Source organism: Squalius cephalus (assembly GCF_949319135.1).
Source record: "Squalius cephalus genome assembly, chromosome: 20".
In the NCBI taxonomy this organism is placed as follows: Eukaryota; Metazoa; Chordata; class Actinopteri; order Cypriniformes; family Leuciscidae; genus Squalius; species Squalius cephalus.
The window spans coordinates 15,019,106-15,046,206 of NC_137141.1; the positions used below are offsets into that span (position 1 = coordinate 15,019,106).

Genomic DNA, 27,101 nt, shown 5'->3' on the forward strand with positions numbered 1-27,101 from the left:
AGTAAATAATTTTTGGTTGAACTATTTGTATAATTTTTTTCAAGCTTGAAATCAGAATGGGAAACTAAATGCTCTGTGAACTTAATTTTATTTCCGTCTCTTTATTTTACTAACAGACATCTACAGTAAATCATTTGGCAAATAACAATGTTTTGGCAATTAACATTGCAAAGAACAGTTCTATACACCTTCGAGTTCCTCAGCACAATAGGAATGTGGGTCATTTTGCATTCGAGTCCATAATGCATAGAGGAGATATCATACTCCATGCCGGCGTCAGTGAGACCAGCCTACATGTGTGAGTCAGCCGGAGCTATGAGTCAGACACCGCTAACACACTCATAATGCAAAGACTGTTTTAAAGGGTACCAAGAGCTCACAGCCAGCACTTGTGCACGGGAGATAAAGATACAGAGGTGGAGAGAGAGAGAGAGAGAGAGAGAGAGAGAGAGAGAGAGAGAGAGAGAGAGAGAGAGAGAGAGAGAGAGAGAGAGAGAGAGAGACCACAAATCAATACAAGTCAGTAATTATGGTCAGTAAGTAAATAAAATAAGCAATCTCTGATTCACTTTGTACACCATGATGAAACCATAAACATTGCTTTCTTATTTAACATTTCACATTTTTAGTCACATACATCTTTGCACTGTCATCATTTCAATAAATCACACACTTGAGAATGAGAGAAACTTTTAGCTAAAGTTTTCCAGTCCAACAGTGTTCAAAGGACTAGTTCCTAATCCCCCCCCCCCCCCCCAAAAAAAAAAACGATACGGATGTTCAATGTGAAAACCGCTTTAGAGACAGAAAATGGCCTCTCCATAACACTGTCATCTTTGTCTTCAGCAGGAGACTTTTCTTCCTCGATGCAAAGGCTCAGAAAGAGCTTACTTTGTCTGTCTCATTTCAGCGCTTCATCCTCAGGCATTCGCTACAGGTTTGAGATCGTCCAACAATCCGGCTATTTACAATGCATAAAGAGCATTCACGGCAAACCAATTATCTTTGACAAATGTTGATCTGAGATGTGTAATGTTGTCTTGGTTACTACACATCATCTCAGTTTTCCTCAGAGTTCATATAAAAAAAAGTCCGACTCATTGAAGTGTGCACATTTGAGTAATATACAGATGGACATTGTTAGAATAGCACACTTTTTTTGTTTAAACAAACAAAAACTGATCATACTTCATGAATACAAAAGTTAAAAAACCAGGCATGAAATATTTGATGATGCTGTTACTGTTCTTGTTCAATTGGACACAAACTGCAACACAACAGCAACAATAACCCACAACCATGTGTGCTTCAGACATCAAAACAACAAGAATGTAAGTGATTCAAAATGTGAGAGTAATTGGGTATACTTTTATGTCTATTAAAGTGTGCTTTTTCATATAAGCAGTTCAAAAATCAATTTCCTAACCACTCTGTCTTATTTCCCAGTAAAAATCCTTAAAACTAGATAAATTAGCTTGAGTCAAAATTGTGTAAGATAATAAGTTTTCACAGAATATATAATAGTTTAACTGCCAAATGCATTCCAGAAGCTCAAACAGTGAAGCATGGCACTTGCAACACCAAGGCCAGGGGTTCGATCTTATACAATGCTTTCGATAAAAGCATCTGCCAAATGTGTACATGAAAATAAATGTACTTTTTTTTAACCCATTTGGATTTTTTACAGTATAGCAAAATTTACAGAAGTTTATAGTTAAAATGAGGGGGAAAAAATATTTTGGCACATTGTTTGTTGTTTCTTGTTTTAAGTGGATAGCTCACCAAAAAAAAAAAAGGTGAATAAGTCAAACATTATTTTGTGAGGATTATGTTTTAAGGGATCGTTCATTGAAAAATGTATCCTATCATGTCAGAATTTTGCGAGAGCAAAATGTTTTTAAACATAAAAACAGTAAATTAAATATTTCTCTCAGAGAAATTTCGTTTTAAGCAGGTTTCGATTTTATTTTACTAGAAAATAAGACAAAATAGTATCTGAGTACATGATTTGTTTTTGCAGTGACAGTATAAGCAGCACAGACTGTGATCCACAGTTGAAAATGTTCTCATTGATCAATAATAGAGTTCTTTTACCCTCATCTAATATTAGAATGACATGCATGTAAGCACATCAAAAACAGTCCTTCACCAAGAAATGAAAGCCGATCTGAGAAATGTGATGACTTGAATCCCAGAGATAAAAGATCAGAAGCATCTCGTTTGAGAAAGAAAACTTTGGCAGCGAACAAATCCTCTAAGCTTACAGCTAAAGCAACTTCAGAATTAGAAAAATGAGTCATTATGCTTCTCACATTATGATTTTGTTTGTCTCGTACATCAAGTGCGTCTACCCATTTGGCAACACTTGGAAAAAGGTCTTCTCATTTCTTTGAATATGGCACCACCCACACATGACTTTATGTATATTAGCCTCCTGCTCTCAATTCAGCACTTCACTTTTACTTTCAAAAGTAACATTGAAATATTTCAAAAACAAAACTTTACAGTACACATTGATACATAACAGTATCACATATCGAAGCCATGTAAGCTACTTAACAGTGATATTATCAGCAGTTATTCAGTACAGTAAGACATTATCAGCAATAACGCACTCCTGGCATGTTTGTTTTTCAGTAGCAAGTGCATGATGGTCACTATGGTGTCCAACATAGCATGTAAAATATGAGTGCGCAAAACAACGTCCAAAACCATGGAAATGAAAGGCAGGTTGTCTTAAAACACATACTATACACATTACATTTTCAGTACATAGACATTTTGCACAACATAAGTTCTGTAAACACTGCATAGATGTCTCTAGCACTAACATTTACACAATAACCAATGATATAAAAGAAGCATAAAAATCTCAGTTTCAGAAAGTGCTCCGCTCCCATTAAATAAACAGATTTCCTTTTTGATGTCATGTATGAAAACAGCGAAATTTTAAAGGGATAGTTCACTTAAAAATGAGAATTGCATCATCAACACGACAGAAGATACTTTGGAAAAATAACCTAAGTGTGTTGTTTTGGACCCCATTGACTTTCAATGTACAGGCAAAAACACTCAACAAAATATCTTATGTGTTCCAGATTAAAAAGAAAGTCATACAGGTTTGGAACAACAATATGGTGAGTAAATGATGACATTTAAATGGATTTTGTGCAGTTTGGTCTACATAAATGTTTCTTTTCACATAAATAAGTAATTATTCAACTCTAAAATGCACGATTTGCATCATGTTTGAGTGAACTATCCCTTTAAGTGCATTTTGGTCAAAATTAGCTTTCTAAATAAACGTATTTATTAAACACTAAAATGCATGATTTGCATCCAAATATCACTTATGTAATATCTTCTTTTGTGAAGAGAGAAAGTCATACAAGTTTGGAACGACAAGTAGGTGAATAAATATGTTTCTTTTCAAATAAATACTAACTTATTCAACTCTAAAATTTTTGGGTGAACTATCCATTCAAATGCATTTTATGAATTTTGGTCAAAATCTGCTTTCCTAATAAATATGTACTCATTAAACTCTAAAAATGCATGATTTGCATCCAGGTTAATAAACGCATAAAACTGAACACAAAGTAAATGTACAACTACTTTGGGACATTTTACAAAAATAAAAGTCTGTAATTGCTCACAACAGACGCTCATTTGAATTAAGTTACATGAAGCTCTTATTGTCAAGCAACTTTCATTAAGCTGGTCCAGTGGTTTAGGTGCGGATTAACCCCAATACCATTTGTCAAGATTGTTAATTGCCTTGTACTCATTGTGCCTTCTGACGTAATCGCAGGCCAGACACGTGTGCTCGGCCCAGAAGTATGCCTTTTTCACCTTAAAGTGTTTACGCCAGTCAAAGTACTTCAGGTAAAGCTCCTCGTTTTTGTCAAGAAACAGGAGGTAATCAGCCAGCTCCTTCGGAGACGGAAAGTCGTCGACGTGGATGAAAGCGTTTCCCTGCACGAAGTTCTGATAGTTCTCCCTTGATGGCCCGAGCACCACAGGTACGGTGCCGACGGAAAGTGGGTTGTACAATTTCTCAGTGATGTAGTCTTTGTGAATCGAGTTCTCGAATGCCAAGTAAAATTTACAGCTGGCAATTGTGGGGAAATAGTCCTGGTCGGAAATGTACTCACCAAAAGCCTGTCCGTATGCATGAACCTCAATGTGCTTGTACAATTCATTGTAGTATTTCACTCTGACGTGATCTGGGTTCCAATTGCTGACGATCCAACAAATGAGCTTGTTCTTGCTTGGCGGCACAAAGTCCTCCTCTCCTTGGGCTGCAACAATCGACCCATAAGGCACTTCTATATCGGCATCCTGCCGATAGTTTAGAGTTATATTAAACAAGTTTTCAATTCCAGGTAACTGAGATGAATGCGACGGTGACTCGAAGTTCATCCAAATCCATCTCTGCAACGTGGGCCGATACGCCGGCGGCATGTTGGAGAGGTCGCTGGTGATGTCCCTGTGATGTATGACGACGGCGTCGGATTTGTTGTAAAGGTTTCGGTCGGCGGTGATGAAGCATCCATCGATACTGAACAAAGAGCTGCAGACGTTCAGGTCGTAGGTTTCTCCAAAAGGCCAAAGCCAGACCAGGATGGTGGTCTGGTTCTGATCACTTCTGCTGGAAAGGAGGCTTTTGACTCGGGCTGTGGATGTTTCCGACTCGACGGGGCCTGACAACCAGCTCGTAGATGGTTTGATGTACATTAAAAACAGAGTCACAAAGCATCCCAATAAAAAGATACCAAGCAGGAGGGGTCGTAGGATTCTGTAAGTTGGTGTAGATGGCATACTCTAGCCTTTAAACAGGAAACGGATAATGGTGGGAAGGCAAAAAAAGAAAAGGTTATGAGTCATTTTATGAGACAGCAGTCTACTCCAGTTTGATTTTAAAGTCATTTCTTTAAGATTCAGCACATTCTATCAGACAAATAAAGTATTAATGAACTGCATTGTGCCATCTTGAGCTAAATTAATACATTTTAATATCCTGAGACTGCTGTTATATATTTTCTAACTCTAAACTGTCAGCAACCGGTAGTGTTCCAGCGGCCATATTAGTATTTCCGTCCACCACTGACAGACAAGTCTTTGACCTATAGTGACCCTGCGTGCAAAGCATTAGTCCGACAGGATAGGATATATTTCTGTAAATTAATTATTACTTTGCATGATTGGTTTGACTACTGCATCCTGCCAAAACAGGCCAAAAAAAAAAAAAAAAAAAAAATTCCTATTTCTGTATGTGAATAATAATGCAGAATATATAAATATTAATATACTGCATTATAATTCAAGGTCCTATACCATGCATTATCTTGCTCGGAGCAACAGTATAAATGCTTGGAAACAGACAGTGTTATTTCTATGAATAATGTGAAGCTATTATTAATATTATATTATATTATATTATATTATACTACATTTTCTGGCTTTTTACTACTAAGTCAGTTTGCATAGGAATTAAGTGTTTTTATAAATATTGATTTGTATTTTCCAATTTTCCCAACATTAAAGTTGTTATATTAACTGCTTTCAATACATGCTTCATGTTAACTCTTTACAAAATGGAAACATATCATGTATAGTAAGTTACTGTAGCCTACTAATACAAATATTATCTAACACATAACAATTACATGACTACACTGAATGACTGTACAAAGTGAATTAATTAGTGCATACTTAAAAAAAGCATTTAAATCTATTCATATTTCAGAACGAGAACTTTGACATTTGCAATACATATGTTGTGCCTTGTCTGTCAGCTGATCATATGTATGCTACTGTAATGAAGATTAAAGGGATAGTTCGGCAATGATATTTAACCCATGATTTACTCACCCTCAAGCCGTTCGAGATGCATATGTCAATCTTTTTTCAGACGAACACATTTTCAGTTATTTTAGAAAATGTCTTAGATCTTTCATTGGTTATAATGTGAAGTTATGGGGTCCACCTCCTTCAAGTCCCAAAATGTGCATGCATCCTTTCATTTATAGTAATTATTAATTATAAAGATTAGCAAGATATTTTCATTTATAAAGTTTTAAATATGTATATTTTTAAGACAAAACCACACGGATTACCCTCAGAAGGCCTTCGTTTATCCCCCTGGAGCCGGATGGATTACTTTTGTGAAGGATGCATGCACATTTTGGGACTTGAAGGAGGTGGACCCCATAGCTTCACATTATAACCACTGAAAGATCTAAGACATTTTCTAAAATAACTGAAAATGTGTTCGTCTGAAAAATGATTGACATATGCATCTCGAACTGCTTGAGGGTGAGTAAATCATGGATTAAATATCATTTTTGGCCGAACTATCCCTTTAACATAATTCATAAGCAAGAAACATCCTCGACTCAATAAGCAAGGACACATAAGGGCGTTTGCGTTGTAAAACTGTACAAGGACACCTCAGATATTAAAATACTGTCTTGTTTACTGATATCAGATTGATATATATGCAGTAGAATGTCTGGGGATCCACTTTAAGACTTACGGAACAGTTCCATAATAGTTCATGTAATAGTTAATTACGTTGGAAAGAAAAAATATGATTAATATATACCATCATGACAAAGTCAGCCAATTACAAGCACTGAAAAATATATATTCAAAGTAAATAATCTTAAAAATCACCTGACAGATTTGCTGATATCCAGTAGGTAAAATGATTGTTGTTATATTATGTTCCAGGCTCTTCTTTTTACTACCAGAAGACTGTCAGTCTTAAAACCATAGGTCTTCTCATGAGGGGAAAAAGACAGAAAATGGATTACATATAGCTCCCAGGTTAAATTAACTCTCCTGGGAAAACTTTTAGCCTTTTATGTTCAAAAGTCAGAAAGATGGAGAGACTCAAGAAGAAGTGACAACATGTAGACAACATTTCTGAATGGTTAGTAGGTGAAATTATGTAGCATGTAGTTATCTTCTAGTCATTGATTAGCATATTCTGTCTGGATAATCTATAAATCGTGTCCCGGGGGCGGGGTTTATGTAAATTTTAGGGTTGGTGATGTCACTAACCCGGGAGGAAGCTTGTGTAGTCCTTAAAAAGTAATTTATTTAAAAGCAAATATCTCCCTTTGCTTTGAACTTTGAGTGCTGTAACTTTGCAGATGTTGTTTATAATCAAACAGCAACATTACACACTAACTAAAGTAAGAAAAGTGAAACCATTCAACCACCCCTTTAAAAACACTTTTCAGTCGGGGGACATTTTACAAATCTCACAAAATGAAAAGGATGAAGAGGTTGCAAGTGCTTAATGTGGATAGATGCCGTAATGAAAACGGTACAGGGAAACGTATGGGTCTGAGAACGTTGCCAGCTGTGGTAGGGAAAATGCGCGTTCTTTACAGAAAATGAATGGTTCTACAACTTTTGGGTGCAAAGGCAAATTCGCAGTATATTTGCGATGTAAGGGAGAGCGGGGCACAACCTAACGCGGGGCTAGTTGTAACACCCTTGTTTTAAATACTTCCACACATGATAGCATGACGAAACTTAGTGTATTTTCTAGTTGCCATATCAAAACTATATAGAGAAAAAATTGCGACAAAAAATTCTGAAATCTTTGGAAGATATCACTGAACATTTATTTAACTGACAGTCAATGTTCAGAAATTATTAATTATTATTATGTTTTGAACTATGTTGTATAGCTGTGTTTTCCGGTGTGTTCGTTGTCAAACTCAAATTATTTTTAATTATTAAAAATTGCCATTATTTTATATGAAAAGGTTAATAATTGTATTTTATTGAGAAAATATTTTAGTTTGTCTTGTATATTTTGTTTGATTAGATCAGATAGCATTCAAGCTATCATATCGTCATGTTATAATGTACCCCACCTATGGGGCATGTTGTCACATTTCACTTCCATTCTTTCGGGGTATATCAAGAAAAAAGTATACACTGTAGTAATAAAACAAAACTACATACTAGACATGCTAGACGTGTGAAATTAATGTGGGAAAAATTAAATACTCTGAACCCTAAGTAGGTTTACAGAAACGGAGAAAGTCAAAAAGCGTTAGGTTGTGCCCCGCTCATATATAAATGACAGTCGGCAGGGTTTTGTGTGACGTCCACCTGTCCATCCCAAAACTCATTTAGAGCCTTATCTCTGGTTTATATTTATATTCTTGATTACAGCATCACATTGATTCTACAGCATAAGATCCAGAATTTTCAATATAATCCAAAGGATTTCTTAAAAGTTGTTCAGATTTTTTTTTTTTTTAGGCACACACAGACATCAAGAATCAGTGTATGAATCTCAACAATGGTGACAAACAAAATATTCAGTTAGGAAAAGGAAATTGCTAAGACAATTCAGATCATAATTTATTCATACCGCAATGCATGATGGGAGCCATGAATGAGTTTTGATTGGTGGCACCCAGAATGCACTGCAACATGCTTTATTATTGTCACTATTGTTGAGATTCACAAGCTGATTAGTCTGTGTGTCTAAATAAAATCTTCAGAACAACTTTTAAGAAATATTTTGGATTATAAAGAAAATGCTAAAAATCGTATGCTGTAGAATCACAGGGCTGCTGTAATCAACAAGGTAAACATAACTCTCTAAATGAGTTTAGTGAATCACCAGCACAACCTGATCACCTTATCCCTTTATTCACCTGGCAGTTAAACTCAGTTACAACAGCCAAATAAAATATAATGTTAACAGTTTATGGGTCAAGAGCCCAACTAAAGCAAACACTGACCACCATAATGGTGACTTAAAATTAGATTTTCTCCTTTGGTGATTCTGCTTGTTAACATCAGGTGTCTTTAATTTAGTGATGATTGACAATTATTGATCACTTAATTAGCTCATTAACTTTAACACTCTTCAGTGTTCATTTAACACTCATATTTAACACTATTGAGTATGACGTCAAATAAACTCCCAGGAGAGTTCATTTAACACTGGAGTTTTTACAATCAAAACACTTTGTATAGAAATGGTGTAACCAAACATTTTATATTGGGGGAACCAAATGTGAAAGTTTAAGAATTCGTCATAGGAAACTCCATATTTATTGACCACTGTTCAAAATGCAGGTGGTACAATGGCCCTGTACCAATCCAATCCTCAAAAATAATAGTGGATCATTATAAGGAACGTTCAGAAAATGAGTTTTACACATGGGAACACTGCCATCTTCAGGATGTCAAGAGATAATAGAACCAAAAGGCCTATTTACACAAAATATTGACAGTAGCAGGATGTTAAAATAAGCTAACAAAATAATCTGGAAACACTAGATTTAGTTTTTTCTGTTTTTATTTTTTACTTATTTCCAATTTCCTACATTCCCATACTGCTAAAGGTGTTCCTTAAAACTGCCCAGTACATTTTTTGCACATTCTTCAAAAATTAACCAACGTCTTCAACTCAAGGGTATTAAAAACCAGTAGTATCAGAATACACAATTAAGCGAAATAACATTCAATTAACTTAGTCAGTAAACTTCAATGAACAGAATAAACAACTCAATTAGCTGTAATTTCACAAGGGCCGTGAAATCTGCCAATATCAAATCTTCACGCTTCCACTTAATAACATCCTGTTCTATTTAACTAGTGTCAGATCTTTTTAAAATCTCTAACATAATTAAAGAAATCAATGAACGAACTGATGAGTCACATATCTGACTATTAACAATGAAAATGACATTTTCTATATATAATACAATTATTTTGGATTCTTATATGTCAGTGTCCAGTTTGTGTTGATATTTCCTATATCTAACACACCTATTTCTACTCAATGCATTTCAGCTGTGGGGTTTTACACGCTCGTTTTACACTACACTATATACTGCGGTTGAGAAATGAGCTTCCGATTCATCTCTGCAATGTCCATTTACCATAAATCCACATGTGGACATAAGAACTGTTTAAAAGGTTTATCAGTGCATTTGTGACTCAATCATATTATATCATAGCAAAAGCTCTCTGTAAATGAGCAGGACATATAAGGCTACAGGGAGATTATACACGTGTCACATCCAGTTCATAACAGAATGTAATTATTGCTAATGCATGACATATTTCTAAAGGTTAAGAAACACTGGGCAATAATCAGCTGTTTAAAGACCCTTGGGGGGATTTTAAATAACAAAGTGTCTGGCATATCCTGCTAACTATTACACATTTACATATTTTTGGCCAACAATAGGCTACACATATGCTGCATGATCCTGTTAAAGTAAACAGATAAAGCAACGAGGTTGCATGTCTCTCTGGGAGTCTTTGAAAAAGAAAGGCATTCCTTTTAAATGTATTGTGATGTATTTGGGACACGGAGTTGCACGCTGGTATTTGGTTTTAGTGTTCACGTCTAATAAATAGAAAATGTGGATGAAGGACATGAAGATGAAAAGAAGATGCAAAACCATTAAATATAAAGCTTTAGTGTCGTTTATTTAGTAGGCTTTGGGAATTCGTGTCTATCCCATCAGTGACATGATGTTATAAAGGCTATTTAATGAACACTGATCTAAAATCGTGCTTCTGCTGTTCATAACAACATAAATGAGTGTGTTACCATGCAAGGTGATGTGCTTTATTCACCAGTGATGCTGAAGGTCATCTTAAAGCAGACTGTCACATCTGACATATTACTACACGAAATATGGCTATTCTTTAAATGTGACACGCGCTCTCTCTCTCTCTAGCCTCTCGAGTTCTTTGTCTATTTTAAGCAAAACCGCATCCAAAAAGGACGCATGAAGCATCCCATGAGCATGAATGTCCCTGCGCTCGTGCCTTGTTTAATTATTATAATTCATAATCCCCAAAGAGATGAATGAAAAAATGATGGTGCACGCAGTGTGTGATATTTAAAGCATCTACTCGTGTCGTGCAATATATGCAAAGCATACAGGTAACCTTCATATCGGTAAAATCGTTTGTCTCACCTCTCCATCAGCAATCATCCTCGAGGGAAAGCCACATCATGCGCTTCTTTTATTTACATCCCACGCGCTTCGCATATCGGAATGGTGCTGAAAAATCTCCGATGAAGGCAATATTTGGATACGATGCACCTGAACCCATAGCCTTCGCGTCAGTGCATCACTGCATATTGCAATGTGTCCGCAATGATGACAGACTCAAATCAGCGCGTGCAAGACAAAACACGTTCGGTCCTATGGGTCAGAAACGGAGAGCGCGAGCAAGTGCGTCGCTGGGAAAGACGCCATGTAACGCCGTGTGATGTGATGTAGAATAATGTCGCCTTCCCCACATGCGCCCGGATACCTTTCCAGTGTCCGTGCTGTTCATATGCATGCATGCAATTATAGATTTAAAGTGTGTGCGTGTGCAAGCGCGTGCATGTGCAGTTAATACATGCTAATGCAGGAATGCAAAGAAATGCATTAGATGGGAAATATGCAACGGTGGCGTTAGACTGGATGATTTATGTAGTCAAGAATTATTCCTTTGTTCATCATTGCTGTATTCCAGTCAGCAGTTAGCCTATAAATAAATGCATTTGATGTAGCCTATGATTAAAAAAAAAACATTTAAAAACGTTTAAAACACGTGGATCGAATTAATTTAATATTGTATTGTCTTAAAAACAGGTTCATTTGATTAATAGCATTAATAGATTCATTGATAAAAAAGCAATTACACGAATTAATTGAGCAAAGGATGATCACGGGCAATTCATTTATTGAAAGCTTTCAGTCAGATTATCTCTAAATGCAATTTAATGAGTAAAGGGCATGTGTTACATCCAGAGACGTTGCGGTGAGTTATGGACTTTTTTACAAGTTTGTATTATAGTTATCACAGTTTATACAAACTGAAAGTCGATAGGCCTAACTCACCCGCAACTCACTGGATACCAATTGTGTCTTTAATCGTTTACGTCTTCTAATCGTGATAACTGATCTCTGGCTGATTTGTTTCTTCAAACGAATTTGTGGATTTTATTAAAATATCTATATTAAGTTGTCTGGAGCTGCGAAGGCCGCATTTAAAGGCCGATTGCCTCACTACACGACGAAGGCTGTCCCAGTTCGAAGGCTCCTTCAAATGCGGCCTCCATATACATCCTTCGTTTCCGTAAAATGAAGGATACAACAGATGAATCCTTCGCGGCCTTGCCTACCCCAGCATTCATAGTGCGAAAGTGACAACAGGATTTGTTTGATAGAAATTGACTAATTTTTAAACACTTTAAACACTTTTTAACGCAAATGGTTTCAACTTATTCAAATAATAAAAAAAAGCGTGGTTCAAATTTTAGTTTATACTCTTGGCTAGAGCTATAACAACAGTGGTTCTCCCAGAAGAACTTGTACCCTTTTCCTCAGTTTTGACGTTTCCACTTGAGTTTTCATTTACCATCCAAACCACATCGTCATATGTGACTTCAGGCAGGTTGCGGAGAGATTTTGTCCAGCGGTATCTATCGGACTCCGCCATTGTAAAAAGCTAACCGGAAGAGCCATATCCCTACTAAAAGACGTACTTCCGGTCTTCAATTTTTTCGTGACATAGGCCTATGTTCACTACGTCAGAATTTATTCGGCAAATGTGTTTCCATCTCCCATTATTCGCAATGGGAACTGTTTTTCGCACAAGTCAAAAACCACTTCAAGTAGGCGTGACATTTTTTTATTTTACTTTTTTGTGAATGAAGGGATTTTAAAAAAAAAAAAAATCTGTTTACATCACTCGTTTCTGAGGCGATACTTCAAAATGCGCATAAAAACAGCTGTCACAGTTGCTAGGCGACAAGAAAAGTCCAGAATGTCCCATTTATTTATTTTAAGGTGTGGCTTTTAATAAGTCTGAGTCCTTTGAAGGATGCAGCCTCTGAATTGGGACACAGTATCAGTCAGACCTCCGCAGCCTTCGGGACACAGCCTGAGATTACAGCGCGTTCTTGTGTTCATTGGAAAGGGTAGTCACAGATACAATGCTCAATGCAGCAACATAATGACATCATATTAAAAAAGAACATCACACTCCAGACAAAAAAAACATTTCTTGGCCTTTATAAGTCGCCAAGCGACCAAAACAACATAAAAGTTAATAGATTGATCAAATGTTTGCTACATGATTCCCAATTATTTCCATTATTTCACGATAATTTGTACAGGATTTACATTTTTATTTCAGTGTTGTAATTAGCAATTTATTTAATTTTACCTGTGAGACAGTTTTGTTACTTGACAGCGTTAATTAAAGTTACTTATGGGTCAAAAACATTTTTCTATGGCACATCAGACAGGATGCTTTTACTAGTTATCTGCATCTCCTGTGCTGCGTCAGAGTAGTTGTCACTGTTTAAATGAATGCACGGCTTAGACTAAGTGTACATCGTGTGTAAGACTCCAATAAAATTATTAGGTAATTATTCCCTCAAAAATTCATTTCTCAGTGAATAGAATTGTGTCCATATTATGACAGACTACACAACATTATAATATTATTTTAAAATTAGTTTTAAAATTATTATTATTATTTTAAATTATGTTTGTTCCTGGTTCAATAAGTAGCAGTGGCTGCAACAGACTCTAAGTATCACCTCCACATAAAAAGATGAAATCTGATCCTGTTTACATGAAATAAGCCTGCTCCAGAGCAGGTTTGAGCTTACAGACCTGTTGCTATGACAGCAACTCCGGGATGAGCTTTGAAGAACCTGACAATCCTGGATCATGTCAAATCGTCAACAGTAAAATCCAGATAACTGAGTAATCCGCGTACGGAAAACGGGCCCCAGCATGGTGTACTGTGGTATGTTTTCTTTCTTTTGTTGTTGCTTTTTGTGTCTTCTGCTCTCCTTTGTCTCCTCCCACTCCTCCAGGTAGCCTGATTGCTCCCCCAGCTTCACCTGCTTACCAACCATGAGGGAAGCAACATAAAAACAGAGCAGAACATACAGTCAAAGAGAAACCTTTTCTTGAGCATGATCTGTGCTCTGCCCAGCCCAATTTGTTGAAGCTATTGTGCACTCCTGTGGTTGTGTATGACTGTTGCCTTACCTTTTGCCTATTGTTAATGCTTTCACCTTTTAAGTAGTTGCCCTCTTGTTTATTTTCATTTTTATTTTTATTTTTATTTTATTTTTGGAAGCTGTAGGGAGGTGGGTGCCCCCTCCTGAAGCCATTGCTTCCCATTAAGTTGTTGTGTGTAAACAACTTTGATTTTTGTCACAAGCTGAAATAAACCTGTTAAAATTGATTGTGATGCTGTGGCGGCAGTGTAGGACGTAACATATTTGGGGGCTCGCCCGGGATGCGAATTTGAGCTTTTCTATAGGCTAGTTGCACGCAAGGTTATTTCGTAAACGAAAACTGAAACTAAGACTAAAACTATTGGTCAAAAAACATTTTCGTAAACTGAAATAAAATAGAAATTTCTACATTAATGAAAAACTAAACGAAACTAACAACAGTTACTGAAAAACTAACTGAAACAAAATAATAATTAGCAGAAATAAATAATTGTTTTTGTAATTAATAAGCTCTCCTGTAGCCTACCAGAAAATCACTTTTTCCCACTCCACTGTGCTACTTTATTTTTCAATGTATGACCGTTGTGCTAGAGTCTCGCGTCTTCTGCAGCATCACGTGCATGACACACACGACGCTCTAACGCGGCACTCAAGTTAAAATAAGTTCAACTTTTAAAAGACGCGTATCGAGACCTTGCGCTTTTTCCCCACTGTGCCCGTGTCTTTTTTCCGTTTTTCAAAGCAAAACTACTCTCTGTGTGAACCAGCCCTAAGAAGCAGAAAGGCCCAAATAAGTATTTCCACCTCATGCAAATACAGCTGTAGCCTACCTTAATTCCAGGTATAACCATCTCATGTGAAACTAGCCTAAACAAGATAGGCCTATACCACACATAGATATGATACCACACTGAGCAGAAAACGGAAAAAACAAATAGCATGTCTATAGCCCAGAAATAGACGTATATTTGTCAGAGTAGAAGTATACATACTAAATGTCTGGTCTGAAGAGAACATTTGAATATGTGTATAACTATGAGTATATGATTTTAAACGATGCAATAGACAAAAAGCATAAATGGATCAATACATAACCTTTAAGAATAATCATAATAATCATACGCATATCTTTTTCTTTTTCTTATACACCACGTTTAACAAGATTTCATTTTTATTTTATTATATAATTTTTACTTTTTAGTTGCATTTATTTGGTTCTTTGTTCATCCTCAAACAATTATTTTTATTTTTATATTTGGGTGGTTCTTCAACTACGGGCACTTTTGGCCTTGTGAACTTGAGGTAAAAAAAAGTGTTCAAATCAAAATTGTCACAGTCTAGCAGTTAAATATAACTAGTCTAGTTTAATGATCCATAAGAGAACGCACTTACATTATAATACAAATTGGTGTTTTTTGACATATTTTCCGATCCGCACTGAACAAATGTAATTTCCATCACATGCAAATATTTGATTATTATTTAAAATTATTATGATATACATAATTTCTTAACAGTGTAAAACCACTTCCACACATAGTTTTACCAATTTATACCTATATTGCAATTACCATAGATTTGTGGATTAAGTAAATTAATTGTCATGAGGCCCAAACACAAAGCTTACATCCACCACAACCTGAAATATAATATTGCATTGGTTAGAAACATTTCAGAAAAATAACTACTTGTGTTATTACATTAAGTGGAACATTATCCCATAAACAATGCAGAATTTTTTAATAAGTGATTAGAATTTTGTACATATTTTTTAAAAAGTTATGAGGTGGTGGAAATGACTGGGTGTTGTGGAAATGACAATGAATGGACGTCCATGTAGAAAAACAGAAAACATTTATTTGAAACCCATTTAACAAATCATTAGTCATTAGTCTGTTTGGTTCCATAACCAGATGAACAGTTACAGTTTTACTGTAAACAACCTTAACCACAAATAGTGAGACCTTTATCCAGTTGACCTCCGCAGCATCTTAAAAATAGATGAAAAGGCATTTAAACAAATATATATTTGAATAAATACATTAGCGTTGTACATTTCAATAAATAAAATATTCATTTGTAGCCACTCAATCTAAGAATTCCACCTTGTAAGCATAAATGTCATTTCCACCTCACCTTTGTCATTTCCACCCAAGAAGGTAATGTGGTGGAAATGACGGTGGTGGAAATGATAATCCTACAGTATTTTGTAAAAAAATCCAAGCTAGTATTACATATTAGCTATGAATTGGTAGTTAGCATTGCATGCATGCAAAATACATCTATTTGTGTTAAAAAAATCAATTTATTTACAAACTCATTCATTGTTACGCCATGTTTGGAAATGACATACAATAAAAATATTTTCATTTTAAGCAACATTTACCTTGAGTTTTCTTCTCCAAGTTGCTGAAGAAATTTAAAATCTCCTCCATGTCAGACATGTGCTGTGATGTCATTGTTCATCTCCATAGAAACTACCCAAACAATCTTTCAAAAGAACTTTTTAAAGGGACATTACAGCGTTGTGGTGGAAATGACGGCAATACTGTGGGACAACTACATTTTGTATATAAAATCACATTAATAGTTGTCTGACCTTAAATACCTCAATTATGTTTTGATTCTTTTACTGAAACTTTATTTAGTCATAATTAGAAAAAAAAGATAAATATATTTTTTACACTTCTTTTTCATTATTGAAGATCAAAAGTCTGGGTGTGGGACAAGCACAAAACAGCAATATTTGCATGTATAATGATGTTTAAAAAGGTGAAAAAATCATCGTAGACTACCGGTAAAAAGTTCCTAAAGTACTTTCATTGTAAATTTAACTATGAAAGTGTTAATTTTTCAAAATTAAATGTTTTTTATAAAATATGATCAAAGGACATGAAAGTGCCCGTAGTCTAAGAATTGCCCATTTAAGAGGTTTTCACAAGTGTTAAATGTAAACTGCAAACATTAAACTATGCTGAAATTAAATGTCTTTAACTGGAAGTGTTGTGTTAACTCTGCTATACTATAATTACTAAAACTAAAACTGAAACTAAATGATGTTTTATTAACAAGGTTCGGGAGGAGCAGGTGCAGATAATTAACCCAATTAGCACAAGTGGAGATCAATCTGTAATCAACTCAGGACAATATAAATAACAGCAGAACCCACCTCTGTTCCTTGACAGTTTATTCAGCATATTTGTTCACACTTTGTGCTATCATGTCACGACACCAGCTCTTCCCATCTGAAGACGAGTCTAACTTCTCCCCGGATCATCTGCCGATCCTAGGACCACTCCTTCTCCGCCCGACATCACATCTGAGCCCCAGGCTTCTTCGCTAGGCCGCCGGCCTGCTCGAACAGCCACACACTCGCCTAGACGCCGAGGCCAGCCCTCGCCTCCACCAGCGAGACTTCAAAATTCCTCCCCGGCTTCTTCCAATCGTTCAGCCGTCCCAACAATTCCACCTTAGGAAGTGGACAGTCATAGGATTGCGGCAAGCGCTGATAAATTCGATTGTTCAGTTTTCGTGAAGGATGAAGCGTATCATTGCAATCAGCCAACCTCTCTCCGCAGTCCACGCTAGGGCTGTGCGGTGAAGGAATTTCCCTTGCGGTAATTTTGAGTGGCTTAATAGCGCGCCATTATCGCCATTTATCTATTTAGATATATTTATATTTATTTGTCGCTATTAATAGGTTTTAACATGGTCAGCATGCAAAAACGAGTAGCCTACATTTTCATTTAGGCCTACCAATGTAACCGAAACTAAACAGCGTCTCTGCGCATTGAAGGCTGCATGTCTATCAGTTACATTGTTACGGCAATGGACTGTCTTTGAGTGAATCACTAAATCGTTCATTCAACGAACACGTTCAAAAATGCTGATTATTTTAAAGATAGCAATGAAACAAGTTGTTAAGCTCCACTTTTCAAGGCTGAGCTGACCAGCAATGCGTCGCATGGGTAACGCTGACGCTTAAATGGCATTGTTTCAATGCGTGACTCGCTGCTTTTTGATTCCCGCGGCTTCCTCGCGCCGTGGAATGCCGACCAGCGCTGTCGCTGATGCCATTCATGGTAAATCCCCTTAAACGTTAAGAGGATGACACGACAAATATTTCGCTTTTCTTGGACAGGGAAAGCTTTTCACGCATATGACTTGACCTCAAAGACAGACGCAGGTAATCGCACGCGCCCAGTCGATCTCTCATTCAGCTGTCTGTTAAGTCTTAAGAGCAAATCAACGAAGCCTCAGTACAAATCTCCATGATAAACCATGTCTCGTTATCATTATTAACTTATTTAACATTCTATACACAAGCAAAGTTCAAAACAAGAAGGGTATTGCCTTATGAGAAAGAAAACATGCAAAAATCGCGGTTGCTACGGTTACTTGCATTCCTCTGCGGTGGGCTTCTCAGTAGCGCGGTTTATCATTTTGCGCGACAGCCCTAGTCCACGCTGGCCCCCAAAGCGGCCAATAGGCAAGTAAAGCCCGCAAAGCTCCGGATTCACTTTGCTCGACAAACACCATCTCACCGCACCAAATCCAGCTCGCTTCCAGCATCAGACCACAGACAGCGGTAGGCCTTAAGCGAGCTTGGGCCGCGCCCAGTTTCCTCCACTGTCAGACCTCACCATAAATAACAAGGTGCCCAAATTTATGCAAAGCTTTCTTTTACCATAAGCCGTCTATTTTGAACTTCACTAAATGAACTTCCCAGACAGTCAAATTGTTCTAAACGCGAACTACTATCTTTGCTCGGCCACTTAAACTTCAGACGTGCATAATCCTGCAAGGATTTCATCTCTCACCTCCTTTTATTGCGTCTTGATTAACGCACAAGTCGAGCATCGGCCCGCCAAGCCCCACTCTCCTTCTCCCTTTGTTCAGCCTCACACCGCAGGAGCTTTCTTCAGGTAAGTTTATCCACTGCCGCAGCAGTGATGTCTCCTCTGTTCCCAGAGGAGCTAAATTTCTCTGGCTAATTTTTCTCCAATGTCGCAGCAATGATGTCTCCTCCGCTCCCACTGGAGCTCTGTTTCTCTGGCTATTTTCTCCACTGCCACAGCAGTGATGTCTACTCCGCTCCCACTGGAGCTCTGTTTCTCTGGCTATTTTCTCCACTGCCGCAGCAGTGACGTCTCCACTGGTCCCGGAGGAGCTCAATTTCTCTGGCTAATTGAATATCGTCCAGGTATTTCTGTCAGGTCTTCTAACCAGAGCTTATGTATTCCAAAGTCGAAGCTGAGGTGCAGGGGTGACCGGGCTTTTTCAGTAGCTGCCCCCAGACTGTGGAATGCTCTACCTTTGCGTATTCGCTCTGCATCTTGGTCTGTTTTTAAATCTAAGTTAAAAATGCATTTGAATTGGCTTATATTCAATGAGGAAGTTGTATTGTAAGTTTTATTTTAAGGTTTGTTGTTTTATCTTGTTTTAATTATATTATATTGTCTTATGTTTACTACAGTATGTGCAGCACATTGGACAACTTTGGTTGGGATTAAGGGTGCTATATAAATAAATTGACATCATTTTTCTCCAATGTTGCAACAGTGATGTCTCCTCCGCTCCCACTGGAGCTCTGTTTCTCTGGCTATTCTCTCCACTGCCGCAGCAGTGACGTCTCCTCCGCTCCCACTGGAGCTCTGTTTCTCTGGCTATTCTCTCCACTGCCGCAGCAGTGACGTCTCCTCCGCTCCCACTGGAGCTCTGTTTCTCTGGCTATTTTCTCCACTGCCCTAGCAGTGATGTCTCCTCTGTTCCTGCAACAGCTCTCTTTTTCTGGCTATTTTCTCCACTGCCGCAGCATTGATGTCTCCTCTGCTCCCGCAGGAACTGTTTCTCTAGGTAAGTTTCTCCACTGCCCTAGCAGTGATGTCTCCTATGCTCCCACAGGAGCTCTTTCACTCTGGCTAATTTTTTCTACTGCCACAGCAGTGATGTCCCTTCTGTAGTACTTCTCTATTCATAATTAAAGAGCACTCAATCTCCTTTCTCCTCTTTTCTGTCTCCTCTTTCTGTCCAGCAAGCATTGGTCTCACAGCGGACGGAGTGAGAACTTTCCCAGTAGAGCACTTACTTTTTCTCTTTCATCCAGCGAGCATTTGGTCTCACAGCGGATGCAGTGTGAGAAAATCTCCCGGGCAAGCACTCATTTTCCTGTTTCCTCTTTCCGTCCAGCGAGCATTGGTCTCACAGCGGACGGAGTGAGAACTTTCCCGGTAGAGCACTTACGTTTTCTCTTTCATCCAGCGAGCATTTGGTCTCACAGCGGATGCAGTGTGAGGAAAATCTCCCGGGAAAACACTCATTTTCATCTTTTCCGTTTCCTCTTTATGTCCAGCGAGCATTGGTCTCACAGCAGACATACTATGTACTTATCTCTACTCTCTTCCGTCCAGCGAGCACTGGTCTCCCAGCGGATGTAGCATGTATCTGTTTCCTCCTCCTCTGTCCAGCGATCATCGGTCTCCCAGCAGATGTAGCATTCATCTATGTTTCCTCTCTCCCATCCAGCAGGTACCGATTTCCCAGCGGACACCGCAAGAAGTCTCCCGGCTGGGCTTCCAAAATTTGTCACTCCGCCGTCGACTGATAGGACCCACCAGCCCGAAGCCGTGAGCTGCTCCTGTCGGAAGCGATATGGGCCCTCTCGGTCGGCCGTCTTTTGATCTCACTGCTCTCTCCCCCCCCATTCCCAAATCTGGCTGCTCATTTGTCAGCCAGTAGGCCTGTCAGCCTAGCACAGTGAGCTGCTCCCGCCAGAGGCAACACAGGCCCTTCTGGTCAGGCGGCATAAATTATGCTGTTCCTCATTCATCGGCAGATATGGCTCGCCTGTCCAACGCCGTGAGCTGCTCCCGTCAAGAAACAACGCGAGCCTCCCTCGACTGGTTGTTTCAAATTACGTCTGCTCCCCACTCGTGAGCCAGCAGGCCCTCAAACAACCAGGCTTATTCTCAAATTGCCAGCCCGCCAAATTTCTGCGTTTTGGGGGGCTTTTTAGTCTGGCGGCTGTCCTTTGCTCTTTTTGCTTTTTTGGGGGAATACTCTGGGTTCGGGCAGAAATTCCGAGCTCGGAGCCCTCCACCCGGACAGCACGCCAAATACGCATAACCTTTACTGTAATAATTATATGTAGATGTGAACTAGTGAAATTATGTTTTATTAACAAGGTTCGGGAGGAGCAGGTGCAGATAATTAACCCAATTAGCACAAGTGGAGATCAATCTGTAATCAACTCAGGACAATATAAATAACAGCAGAACCCATCTCTGTTCCTTGATAGTTTATTCAGCATCCCACCTCCACCCCATCTCACTTTTAGTTCCATCTCCTCACTTCTAGTTTGATCTACTCTTACCAACGGGGGGAGTACTCTGGGTTCGGGCAGAAATTCCGAGCTCGGAGCCCTCCACCCGGACAGCACGCCAAATACGCATAACCTTTACTGTAATAATTATATGTAGATGTGAACTAGTGAAATATATAAAAACTAAATAGAAATGTGTTCACAAAATAAAAACTAAACTAACAAAACCATTAATGAAACTAAACTGAAATTTATAGGAAATTTGAATGATATTAAAATAAAAACTAATTTAAAAATGCAAAACTATAATAACCTTGGTTGCACGTGGCTGCCGTGTTGGATTTCCGATCAGAAAATGTGTGGATAGACACCTCCGGTTTCGCTTTATGCCTGGTGCAGGGAGCCGGAGAAAGCCGAAAATTATCTCTTATAGTTGTTTATAAAATCAATTATATCACTTAAAATACTACTAAGATCTATATTACTATCACACGAGCCAATGGCAATTAAATGCACGGATGCATAGTCAGATTAATGAATGAAATACAACTGTTCACGAACAGAAGATTGTCTTGGACTCATGCTGCATACGCACGCAATGACAATTATGCCTACTGTAAATATAGTTACAACTACGATTAGAGTTGTTTGCATAAAATACCCCGTGAACATTCACACGTTTGCCCTGTGATAGGCTACAATTTATTTGATTTGTTAGCGTTTACGCTTGCTCCATCTACAGAAGTTTTTAATCGGTGAAGAATGTTACAGTGACTAGAGATGCTATCAAGCAAGTGATCAAAGAGAAGCTGTATGGTGTCAGAGGAGGAAGTAACTGCAGGTGAAGCCTCTGCTTCAGATTTTCCCCTTCCTACTATATCCTATCTAGATCCAATAATGGCGATCAAAGAGCTTGATTTGAAGTTAAAAAGAAAATGGCACAAGATTAAAAGAGTACAACTCTGTACCATTGAAGTGGAGGCTCTGAGAGACATTAAGCTGAAAATGCTTGAGTTGGAAGCTGAGTCTTTGCACAGAAAGCCTGTCCTGGTGCCATGTTCTAGAGCTCCCTCTTTACCTATGTTTGGTGACGCACAGTCACAATCTAGCACTGTTAAAGGGCACCTATTATGCAAAATTCACTTTTACATGGTGTTTGAACATAAATGTGTGTTGGCAGTGTGAGCAAAACCACCCTAGAATGATAAAAATCCACCCAGTAGTTTTTTTACTATCTCAATAAATCATAAGCACTGTCTCAGAACACCCTGTTCTAGATTTTCCTCACTGTGACGTAGAAATGAGCTAAGCCCCGCCGACGTGATTTGATTGACATCTGGTTTTGGCATAGACCCCGCCCTCGGTGATCTGCATCCTCCATTGTTTCAGCGACAGCCGGTAATGTCTCCTAAGAAGTGTGTTGTGGGATGTAAGAATGGACATACTAGTCTTCACTGACATCAGAGCCACTGAAAACGCAGCGGATGGATTTTATTTATGAAGAAAAGGAACCACTTAAACGTCCTAAATACGAGATTCATTTTCTGACTGACTGTTAACGAGGGTCAAAGTTAATCCTAGAGTGTGGATCGTTGCCTAATTCGCGATCCAACGTCACCTCCAGAAAAAGTAAGTGTATTTTATGATTTTTGAGCAAATAATCATTTCAATCGATGTCAGCCAGTTCAACAACAAATGCGTCTAAAGCTATTTATTGTCGTCGTCATAGGATGTCTCAACAAACAAGGTCAGGCAGTTTTATGTCACGTAGGCATTTTTTTTTGCAGCATTTACAAATGTAAATAAATTAAGGTCTGCTCTATCTCCATAGACAGTAGGCTATATAAACGTCTATCTCCCTCCCCTTAAGAAAAAAAAAAAAAAAATTGTTTGTACTTCACAGTAGTGTGTGTGTGTGTGTAGTTTCAAAAAATTGCGCGAACGTTATCACAGTCCGTGTGTGTGTGTGTGTGTGTGTGTTGCACATCCATAATGGCAAAAGGGACGCGATTAAAACTTTGTAAGTACATAAATGTATCAAATAACCATCCCGAGACGTTTAGTCCATTCTCATTCGTGTTTATTCTGTGCCGGAGTCTCATCATCATCTAGGTCCAGCAGCAGGGCGGAGATATGCAGCTCATTTACATTTAAAGTGGTAGACGCCAAAACAGCTCTTTTTAAAACAGGCCCCAAAAATGACATTTTCAAATGGTTATAATAAATTAACTGTGGGGTATTTTGTGCTGAAACTTCACAAATACATTCTGGGGACACCCAAGACCAATATTACATCTTCTAAAAAGGGGCATAATAGGTGCCCTTTAACTTAAGTGATACCGTAAGGGATAACCAGCCTATCTTTGTTACAAAGTATATAAAACTAGTTCCGCCCTTTAGAGAGACTGAGGCAGACTCATACTTTGAACGCATCGCTGCTAAATTAGGGTGGCCGAAGGACATGTGGGCGCTGCTCCTACAATGTAATTTTGATGGTGTGTTTGTTGATGGCGCAAGAGGTGTGTTCTTCACTTCCAACTGAACAGTCTCTTGATTATGAGATCTTCAAAGCCATAATGTTGAGAGCTTACGAATCATTACCTGAAGCTTATCGCCAATGCTTTCGAATGCTTTAATGAAAGCAGCCAATCAAATGTATGTAGAGTTTGCTCAAGAGGAGAAAACACTTTTTGAGAAGTGGTGTCTCTCTAGTAGGGTCACAAGCCTTGAGCAGTTGCAAGAGCTCATCTTACTAGAAGAGTTTTAAAATGTGCACCTGAGAACATACAGTAGCTGTTCATTTGAATGAGCAAAAGGTAAACATATTCTCTGAAGCTGCAGTGATGGCAGATGAGTTTGTGCTTACCCACAAACAGTTTTCCCATCTTCATGTGAGTCTAAACATCAGTCTGCAGGCATAGGAAGTCTGAAAGGGAAGTTTGCTCCTTTGGAAAGAACAGATAGGGGTTGTAAGTCAGTTGCCAGAGTTTGTTTCAGGTCACCTAATTTCAGACTGTAAAGTGTGGAAACAAATAAATTCTGCAAAGTAGACTGGGTAAACCCAGCCCAATCTGCCAGTGATTTGATTTCGCCCTGCAGCTCAGTACCTGCACCTGTACATTTTTCTTTCCTGCTTCCGTTACAAATCTACGGGGACCATTCAGAAACTGGCTTATCCACCTGGCACGCTATTGGCTCTCACATGACCGTCAGTCCAATTCCTTTTAACCTCTCGACAATGCACAATGGTTTCTTTAATTTAGCAAACAAATCGCTTGAGTGAGTGTAAATACCACTCACTTTCATATTTTTTTTTTTTTTGCACAACCTGCAGAAATCGCTCGATGCCATTGCTGCTTCTGCAAACCGCTGATCAATGCTACAAACCAAGACGTTTGTTGACACATTTCCTGCCTGGAGTTTTCGCGTAGCTCTGCAAAGTACGTCACCTGGATCATTGGTCTGATTGGTTGAAGGACTATCCAATTGCGTACAGAGTCATTTGAACTATGCCCTTTGATCACGGATCTTGTGCAGTAGAAAATACAGACAGACTCCCCAGACTAATGTTCAGTCTTAAAAGATTGAGCTTGTTCTGGTGATAGCCAGACTAGCTGCAAAGTCTAAAAGTATGGCTTTTCCTCAGGTTGTCTTTGTCCCTGAATGTTCATCCATACAGTCTAAGAGTTTTGGGTATGAACCATTTCTCTTCAACGGATCTGTTTCCCTTAGTGATGACTCTCTCAGTTAGTCACTTTCAATTCTGAGAGACACTGGTGCAGCACAATTACTTATTTTAGCTGATGTTTTGCTATTCTCACCCGAAACATATCTGGTACTAATGTGCTGGTCCATGGTCTCAAACTAGGTTGTGTGTATGTGCCGCTGGATATGGTCTACCTAAAGTCTGATCTGGTAACGGGTACAGTTCCTCTTGGTGTACAAACTGTGCTGCCAGTGGAAGGGGTCAGCCTTATCTTGGGGACCAACTTGGCTGGTGGTAAAGTTTTTCTTCATCCAATTGTTGTAGACACACCGAACGTGTCTTTTGACTGGTGTCACTGCTCATTTTCCTTCCTACTTCAGTAACTCATGCACAGGCACAGAAGAAGTTGTAACCCTTTCTGACTCATTTGAATCCTGCAACAGATTCTATTGAGTGTACTCTTTCTGTTTAGCCTGAATTGGTTCCTTCTGAATCTGCTGACCCAGTTCAGGAAGAAGAGTCCCTGAAAATTAGTAGGCTAAGCACTCAATCGCTACTCAAAGGTCTAACCCGTCTGTAATGGGTAAGCCAAATCAAAATGTTTAATCCGCTACCCAGCATTTACTTGCAAGAATGGTAAAGCTATTTGAGCGGTCTTTTGATGGTTTTGGGATCTTATATAAATTAAGATCTGGATGTCAGTGTTTTGCCACTGTTGTACATCTTAGCAGGGTTGTTTACTGTGCGTGTTCTTTTGAAGCACAAATCGGTCGTAAGTAAAGACCAAGAGTCCAAAGTGCATTTCAAGAACACTGCTGTGAGTCGTTGTGGTTCTACTATGCTCATTTGTCTATACATTGGTCTTTGGTCATGCATGAGTTGGCCTACAGCCTTGACAACCAGCATACCAAGGGTACTCCAAAATGTGTTAAAAGTGAGTATACAGTAATTGGTTTAAGTTTGTTGTTAACCCATGTTGTTGAAATCTAATTTGTGACTTTACGAACAATTTTAGGGGTCATGTTTGTAACTTATGGGAGGGGGGTGTTACATCCAGAGATGTTTTTTTTATTTATTGTTGCAGGTGAGTTATTGACTTAGTTCTTTGACAACAATACAAACTTGTGAGTGTTAACTGTATGGTGTACTGTGGTATCATGTTTTCTTCCGTTTGTTATTGTTTTGTGTCTCCTGCTTTCCTTTGTCTCTCCAGGTACCCTGATTGTTCCCCCAGCTTTACCTGCTTACCAACCACGAGGGAAGCAACATAAAAACAGGGCAGAACACAGTCAAAGAGAAACCTTTTCTTGAGCATGATCTGTGCTCTGCCCTGCCCAGTTTGTTGAAGCTATTGTGGTTGTGTATGACTGTTTGCATTACTCTATTGTCTAAAAGTACTGTTTCTTTACTGTTTGCATATTGTTAATGCTTTCACCTTTTAAGCAGTTGCCCTCTTGATTGTTTATTTATTTTTCTTTCGTTTCGGAAGCTGTGGGAAGTGGGGGCCATTTTTGTTGCATCCCTCTGTTTTCTCCTGGTTTGTGGCTAGATAGGGAGTAAGTGTACATTTCTGTTGTTGATTTGTTTTTCTTTGAGAGGTTTAGTTAAGGTTTACTCCCAAAGCAGAACCATTTTTGTTTATGTTGGCATTGCCCCCTCCTGAAGCCATTGCCTCCCATTAAGTTGTTGTGTGTAAACTTTCATTTGTCACAAGCTGAAATAAAACTCTTAAAAGTGAACTGGTTGTTTGTGATGCTGTGGCAGGGCTCAGACTAGCTCTAAAAATGTGTCTGCTCAAGTCCCCTAGATTTGTGTAGGATGTAACGCATGTAAGTCAAACAAATGCACAACTCAAACTAAACAAATTGTGGCCCAGTTAGGCACTATTGAGACAGCAATTGTTCAAGAGAAACAATTCAGAAAATATATTTTATATTCCTCATTGCGGTTTGAATCCATATGAATGCAAAGAAAAATCCTAACTACTGATAATATGCATATGCTGTATGAAAATGAGCAACACTTATTTTATTTTA

General features: G+C 38.4%; 1 protein-coding gene across 2 annotated transcripts; it reads right to left on the minus strand.

Moving 5' to 3' along the window:
* fut9a (fucosyltransferase 9a) lies at positions 1-11,462 on the minus strand. Of its 2 annotated transcripts, none has more exons than XM_079853037.1 (3): positions 10,980-11,462; positions 6,679-6,782; positions 1-4,829 (listed from the first exon to the last, which is right to left on the minus strand). In XM_079853037.1, exon 3 carries the CDS (start codon positions 4,819-4,821, stop codon positions 3,742-3,744), a length of 1,080 nt encoding a protein of 359 aa, XP_079709163.1. In that variant the 5' UTR covers positions 4,822-4,829; positions 6,679-6,782; positions 10,980-11,462; the 3' UTR covers positions 1-3,741. The 2 variants fall into 2 exon arrangements, with proteins under 2 accessions (XP_079709163.1, XP_079709164.1); XM_079853038.1 differs by having other exon boundaries at positions 3,481-4,829; positions 6,679-6,785.
* Positions 11,463-27,101: the final 15,639 nt, after the last annotated feature.